This window comes from Pinus tabuliformis, chromosome X (genome assembly GCF_031772625.1).
Source record: "Pinus tabuliformis cultivar Carrire ecotype Pingquan chromosome X, CPIR1, whole genome shotgun sequence".
In the NCBI taxonomy this organism is placed as follows: domain Eukaryota; kingdom Viridiplantae; phylum Streptophyta; class Pinopsida; order Pinales; family Pinaceae; genus Pinus; species Pinus tabuliformis.
This window is the reverse complement of record NC_142308.1, coordinates 554,754,905-554,762,906: the sequence shown is the minus strand read 5'-3', so window position 1 is coordinate 554,762,906 and position 8,002 is coordinate 554,754,905. Positions and strand designations below refer to the sequence as shown.

General features: G+C 37.9%; 1 protein-coding gene across 1 annotated transcript in view; it reads left to right on the top strand.

The window, feature by feature from the left end:
* Positions 1 to 2,427: 2,427 nt before the first annotated feature.
* AAK6 (P-loop containing nucleoside triphosphate hydrolases superfamily protein) overlaps positions 2,428 to 8,002 on the top strand; it is an 87,710-nt gene continuing 82,135 nt past the window's right edge. Inside the window, exon 1 of the mRNA XM_089449462.1 lies at positions 2,428 to 2,843. Coding sequence (XP_089305588.1) covers positions 2,646 to 2,843 — 198 coding nt within the window. The 5' untranslated portion in view covers positions 2,428 to 2,645. The remainder of the gene's footprint in view (positions 2,844 to 8,002) is intronic.

Sequence of the window (8,002 nt, the reverse complement as noted above, 5' to 3'; positions counted from 1 at the left end):
TGAACACTATGTCTGGTTTTTCCTCTTTGATTCTATTACTTTGATTTCTTTGTTTCCTTCTACTCCCCAGTCCTCTGATGTTCCAGGTTGTGAGCTTCATTGAGGGGGGTTTGCGAATGAGTAACTGGAGAGATGTTTCATCCCGCCTAAGTCAATCATGAGTTTTCCACATTCTAGAAGCAATTCTTTCTATCTCTTTCTTCCTCTTTTCTTGCCTGGGTTTTTCGCTGATTTTCCTATTATTAATCCCATTGAGGTAACCCCTTTGCTTTCCTGATTGTCATGTCCTCTTTTGACTCCTAGAGCTTTTTGATGTGACTTGTTAAGGAATAGCTGTTGCACCCTATCAACTTCCTCCTGTGGTAGAGAGTTAATTCCCTTATTGTCTCCTTGTTCTAGAAACTTTTCTAGTTCAAGGTTCTCCCTCTCAAGGATCTCTTGTAAGTCTTGGTCCTCTGTGCCACTTTCACTCTGAGTCATCTCATGGTCTCTTTCTATTTCCATGGTACTCAATGGGTTTGTTTTGTGTTCATTATGTTCCTGAGTGATCTCCATGCTAATCTCTTTTCCTTTCCCCCTTTCTTCCTGGTCCTTTGGTTTCATTTGAGTTCCCTCCTCTTCTTCTACTTCTTCTAGGATTTCAAAACTGTTATGACTTCTTGCTTTGCTTTCACTAGGGTTCTTTTGGGTCTTTTTTCCACCTCCTTTCCCTTTTCCTCCCACTTTAATAAAACCTGTGGGGTCTTTCCCTTTGTTGGTTTTCTGGTGTTCCTCCCTTTTATTAAGAGGGCAGTCTCTGAGTAGGTGTCCATGTTCATGACATTTGCGACATTTGAATGGTATGTGTTCATAGTCCACTGCCTGAACCCATTCATCATCATAGACTTCCAGGATGACTTCATCTGGGAGTGCTCCTGATAAGTCCATCTCAACACATATGCGGGCAAAGGAGGTATACCTTCCTCGGAGAGTTGCCTCTGAAATCTTTAAAAAATGACCTAATTTGTTACCTATAGCTTTTAAAGATTCTGGCATCCAATAATCTAAAGGTAAGGAGTATAGTCTGATCCATACCGGGACCGATGTGAATGTTTCTCGCTCTGGAACAAAGTTCATCGTCCATGGTCGCATATAGAGACTAGCAACCGCATAGAAGTATGGTCCTCCTTCAAAAATTCTGTCCCTGTCTTCCAAGTTCGTGAATACCACCGTAAAAAAACCTTTGGATCCAAGATGTATATTTAACTCTCCTTTTGGTTTCCAGGTGTATTTTATCCAAGTGTACAAAGCTTTCTCCGTCGGCCAGATTCCCATAAACTTGCATATTATCGCATAGTTTGTCATATGATCTATGTGCTCCTGCAGAGCTGGATCATTTAGGATTACCCTCGGTTTAATATTAGACTTTGGTTTACAGGGCCCCATCTTGGCTTTATTCTCATATCCTTGACCTCTGTCTTCTGCTTTCTCCTCCTGTCGGACTTCCTCGTGGGTCCCTTCCTTTTCATGGGGTTTGCTGCCCTCCGCCTTTTGGGTGTCAGAAATTTTTGTCTTGTTCTCCGAGGGGTTTTGAGGCTTGTTTCTATTCACTGCTCTGCCTCTGTTTGAAACCACATTACTGTAGGAGGGAGTGGAGCTCCCTCCTCCTTGCCCTTCCATGGTTATCCGCTTACTTCTGTCGCTTCCTGTGTTGAACCCTAGTTTTTCCTCTTAGAGCTCGCGTTTCGGTGTTTCATGTATAATATAAAATATAATTGAAAACAAATAATTTATATTATTATAAGGTGTTGTTTATTGCAAATTTGAAAAATTCCTTGAAATTGAAAGTTGATTTTTTTTTTAATAAATCTTACATCTTATTTTTCAGAGTGGAAATAGATTTAAGACTATGAAATCTTAAAAATCTTACATCTTATATTTATGAATGGAAATAGATTTAAGACTATAAAATTTAAAAAATCTGCAAATAGATTTAAGACCATAAAAACTTATAAATAATTGTAATTTAAATTTCCCAAAATTTATTGTGAATTTTATCAAAATCTTGATTAAGAGACAAATTACAACCTCGTTAGACTACGCGTTGATATAAGATTGATAAAAAAGTACATTTTTTTGTGCCGCTGGACTACAAGACCATAAAAACTTATAAATAATTGTAATTTAAATTTCCCAAAATTTATTGTGAATTTTATCAAAATCTTGATTAAGAGACGAATTACAACCTCGTTAGACTACGCGTTGATATAAGATTGATAAAAAAGTACATTTTTTTGTGCAGCTAGACTACTGTAATTGTTGAGAGCCGGGCCACATGACATCGTGTAGTATCACCATAATGATGACAAAATCATACAGGTGAAATTCCCACGATAATAAATGTAATGTAGCCTCAACCCATGTTTATATGATAAATGTAATGTAGCCTCAACCCATGTTTATATGCAAGGAATCTGGAAGCTAAGTTGCCTTGGAGTGTCTAAGAGAGTTGCCTTCCGCATTTTCAGTCGATTTGATAACAGAATCCCTGGTTAGTACTGAGGGTCTATATATATATAGATAGACGGTAAGGAGTACGAAATCAGAGGTTTAAAAAATATTTGTATACCGTCGGGAAGACAATATCAGAGGTTTAGGCAAGCAAAATGGGTTCAGTTCGGAGGAAACCGAACATTTTAGTGACGGGGACGCCAGGCACAGGCAAGACCACCATCTGCTCTCTGTTAGCGGACGACCCAAATCTCAACCTCCGCCACATTAACCTTGGCGAATTGGTCAAGCAGAAGAACCTACACAATGGCTGGGACGACGAGTTTGAGTGCTACATTCTCAACGAGGACCTGGTTTGCTTCTTTCTTTCCTTAACTTCCCATTCTCGTATTCTTCTTTCCTCTGAAATACTACTCATATAGAATGAGTGAGTATTTATTATCCTCACTTACCTAATCTTTTGCTTGCTATTATTTTTGCCCTTTTTTCTTTTGGGTAAAATAGCCTGTCTATAATCGTTTTTCTCTAACTGAACCCTTTGTGTGAGCTATAATTTGTTTTATTACTTTATGTATAAGCATTCCTAGATTACAGATTTTGTGTACGATCGGTGGAAAGTACAGCTAAAAATAAAATTAGGTATTCTCAATTTATCAATTCTCTGTCTTGTATTTTTTTCTTTTCTTTTTACTGCTTCTCTGTTTTTTGCCAATCTAGAAGCTAGCTTTGGGTGCAAGTCCCTGTGGCGTTGTGATAACATCTTCTCACTCAGGTACTAGTATGAGAGGCGGTTTTGATGTCATGGCTTGTGGGCCCCTTTTATCTTCTGGTTTGTCTATGTGGTATTCGTAATAATTACAAGTACCACTACTATAATGACATCTCTTCAGTTGGAATTTTGTTTCCATAACAGTACTCTTGCACTTATTTTTTTTTTGTTTTTTGTTTTTTGTTTTTGAGGCCAGGGTTCGGAGTATTTATCCAGAGTCGGTGGGAGGGGAGTAGCATTGGTGCTTGTTAAATATTCGTTTGCATTTTAGTTTATGACCCTTTATGAAAAATATTTCTATGAATTCCTTTGTGTTCGTAATCCCGAAGAATGGTAAGACCTATATTGTCAGAAACATGAAAGGTTTCAGGGTTTGACTTTGAATCCTTCGAAGGATAAACAATTGAAGTTGAAAATTTCAGGGAATTGTGAATAATGAAACATGGAATCTCAAATTCGATTTTTGAAATGCTGAATAGTAAACACTTAACCAAAACTGGAAAACCTCTGGATTGTAATTCATAGCAATGGAAGGAAGGAAGAAATGATATTGACCTCCTGAGATTGACATAATGAGAGGTAGGGTAGAGTGGAAACTAACATGTGACACTATATGAGACAGGGCAGCTGGTTGTCTAATGAGTTATGTGCGAGCAAACGTGAACCACTGTTTTGAAACAAGATGAAATATGTCATTTCACAATACTACTGAAATGCATTACTTACGTATGTGACAGTGGCACTATCACAAGACATTTTCACACTAAATTCTCTCAATTGAATACCAAAGATGATGCTATCTCCAGTATACCAAAGAATCAAAGTATATTTTTTCCTGGTTCATGTTAGAATCACACTACATTCTCTCAACTGAATACCAAAGATGATGCTATCTCCAGTATACCATCATAATTATATTTGTACTTCTATCAATGTAAATTTTATGAAAAAGAAAAGAAAAGAGAAAACAAATTTCATTTATTATTATTATTTTTCTAGATAAGCATGTTGTTCATGCTTTTAGGGTTTCTTGTGTCAATAAGAAATTGTGTCATGAGTCAAAGCCCCTTTCGGGCATTTTGTAATTAAAAGAAAATACTCTTTTTGAGTATAGAACATTCTATTTGATCCCAAGACCAAGTCGGCCCTACCAAAGAGAAGTCAGCCTAAAGGAGGCCTAATTCGACCACATGAAGATGCTATATATAGGAGAGACTTTGTTCTCATTTGGATATACACTCACAAGTTCGATCTCCGAGCAAGAGAAGCAGAAAAAGTGCGAAGGTCAAGAAGAAGAAGTGCAAGGGCAAGCAAGAAGAAGATCTTTCAAATTTTGTCATCTCTTATTCACACGTGCGTTCTGGGGCATCTTTTGAAGTTGCAAGGCTGGAATTTTCTGAAATTGCAGGGCCGAAGTTTTTGTGAAGTTGCAGGGCCGAAGTTTTTGTGAAGTTGCAGCGCTGAAGTTTCTGTGAAGTTGCAGGGCTGGAGTTTTAGTGAAGTTGGGCTGAAATTCTGAAGCTAGGCTAGTTTTGAAGCTGTTGACCTTGTGCACTTTGACTTGTTTGAGGAAGTATTCTTTGGAGGATTGACTTGTTTGGTGGAAGTGTTCAGTAGTATCAAAACTGTGGGGCGTTTTTTGGCCAGATTGGGCAATTCACACTGTTGGGGTGATCGGGGGTCAGTGGATTCAACCCAAACCCTTTCTAGGTTTTTGCGGGTTTATCGAGAGGAGTCTCTGACTAATTTTACAGATTTTTCTAGGCGATATTCAGGGCCAGAATCCTCATTCTTATTGCAAGGCGTATTGCTGATTAACTGATAAATTTGCATCATTTTGTGGGTTCAGTTTTGGCTTGGAGTTGGGCCAAACCCTTTATGGGTATTTTTGGGTATGAGGAGTGGAGGACGTGGTTGCAATTTCAGGGCAATCTAGGCATTTTTCAGAGCAGAATCTTTAGTTCCATTCTAGCAGCAACAACAGTAATTTCCTAGGTAGTGCATAGTACTAGTTTGGGCCAATATTTCCTCTAGATCAAAGTTGTCTCACCTGGGTTTTGCATAGCTTGCAGTAGCAAACCCAGGTTCCATTTTCCTTGCTCATTTTACTCATCATTCTCGAGATTAATAAAATGGCTCAATTGTTCTGCTTTGTTTTCCGGGTGTTTTGATATGCACGTGTGGTATTTGTTTATGGTTGTTGTTCCTTTTACACGTTTATGTTATTTGCTGTAAATATATTCAATTTGGAATATTACACTATGGCAGAAAAATCTCTTGGAGAACATCAATATTATGTTACCTCCATTGCTGATCACTCTAGAAAAACATGAATATATCTGCTCAAGTCTAAAGATGAAGTGTTTGAAAAGCTTCAAGAATTCAAGGTATAAGTGGAAAATCTGACAAAAAGAAATATAAAGATTTTGAGATCCGATAATGGGGGAGAATACACTTCCAAAGATCTTGTGGCTTTTTGCACGGAAGCTGGAATTAAGAGCGAGCTAATAGTTCCCTACAACCCTTAGCAAAATGGTGTAGCAGAAAGGAAGAACCGATCGATTGAAGAATGTATCAAAACCATGCTTCATGATCAAAACCTACCAAAGTTCCTATGGGGAGAAGTAATAGTTATGACTATATATTCAAAATCGAAGCCCTCACAAAATTCTCGATGACAAAACTCTAGAAGAAGCATTCTCAGGAAAGAAGCCCAATGTTGACCATCTTCGAATATTTGGATGCCCTGTATATATTCACATTCCAAAAGATAAAAGGAAGAAGTTGGACCCTACAAGCATGAAAGGCATCTTTGTTGGTTACAATACATCATCCAAAGCCTATAGAATCTACATCAAGGAAGAGCAAAGAATTGAAGTAAGCAGAGATGTTATCTTTGATGAAAGCATTGCATATAAGAAATCCAAGGACATTCCTATCGACTCTGATGAAGAAGAAGTTCCAATCTTTGAAGAAATCTTGGAAAATGACAATAATCAAGAACCTACAACAAACCATGAAGATGTTGAAGGACCAAGTGAACCTTTGCAGCAAGTCATCATTCCAGAGACTCGTAAAAGACCAGCTTGGTTAAGAACAACTCTTCAGGAAGCCGAAGGACATGCAACAACAAGAGGAACTTTTAGAGAAAGCAAGAAGCCAAAAAGATATTTAGGATATGCAGCTTACATGACTAAGCTCATTGAAGTAGAACCATCTACTTATGAGGAAGCAACAAAACATCAAGAATGGAGATGCAAGAAGAATATCGATCCATTATGAAGAATGATGTCTGGGAAATTGTTCCTAGACCAAATGACAAATCTATTGTCACTTCCAAATGGATTTACAAAATTAAACATGCAGTTGATGGGAGCATTGACAAATACAAAGCAAGGTTCGTAGCAAGAGGCTTCTCCCAAAAGGAAGGAGTTGATTATGAAGAAACCTTTGCTCCTACAACTAGATATACAACCATTAGATCATTAATCTCTCTAGTTGCCACTATGGGATGGAATATTCATCAAATGGATGTTAAAACAACTTTTCTAAATGGAACGATAGATGAGGAAGTCTACATTGAACAACCCCAAGGATTCAAAATCCACAATAGGGAATCACATGTTTGCAGATTAAAGAAAGCTTTATATGGTTTGAAGCAAGCCCCTAAAGCTTGGTATGTAAGAATGGATGCATATCTTCTAAGACTTGGCTTTGTTAAGAGTTCTGCAGATCCAAACCTTTACATCAAAGTAGTCAAGAATGAACCTGTGATCATACTACTATATGTGGATGACTTACTTGTTACAGGTGTAGAGCATCGTATTCAAGAATGCAAGAAGTAATTGGCAACCGAATTTGACATGAAGGATCTTGGGCTTATGCATTACTACTTGGGATTGGAGGTATGGCAGAAAGCAGGTGAAATCTATCTTGGACAAGGAAAATATGTGATCAAAATATTGCAGAAGTTTGGCATGATGGACAACAAACTGATGACCACTCCAATGATTACAAATTTGAAGAAGTTAAGAAGTTCAAAATCAAGCCTTGTTGATCCTACATGTTATTGACAGTTAATTGGCTCCTTAATGTACCTAGTGAACACTAGGCCCGACATATGCTTTGCAGTAAATGTTCTTAACTAATTCTAGGCGGAGCTAACACATATTGAGGTATCTTTGTGGAACGATACATCTCTGCTTGAAATATGTTGGTAAGGAAATTTAGCTAGTAGGCTATATAGATTCTGATTGGGGTGGCAGTGAGACAAATGGAAGAAGCACTACTGGTGGATGTTTTAGTTTGGGATCCTCTATGATCTCATGGATGAGTAGGAAGTAAGATTCAATTGCATTAAGTAGTGTTGAAGCATAATACATTGCAGCATGTGAAGTTGGAAGAGAAGCTGTTTAGTTGAGAAAGTTGTTATCAGATTTGTTCGAAGGACCAATGGACCCTACCACAATATGTTGTGATAACCAGAGTAGTATAAGGCTGACTGAAGACCTAGTATTTCATGCCAGGACAAACGATATCAATAATAAGTATTGTTACATTATAAGCTTGGTGTAGGATTTAAGAAACAAGCTTGGACTCGCTGACATCTCCTCTCTAATTGAAAGGGAGTGATATGGGACACTATATTCTCTTCCTCATGTGTCATGCAGTAGGCCAGGACTAATAGCCGTACGTTTAGTGAAGACCATGGAGGAAGAATGGAGATTGGAGGATTGATAAGCA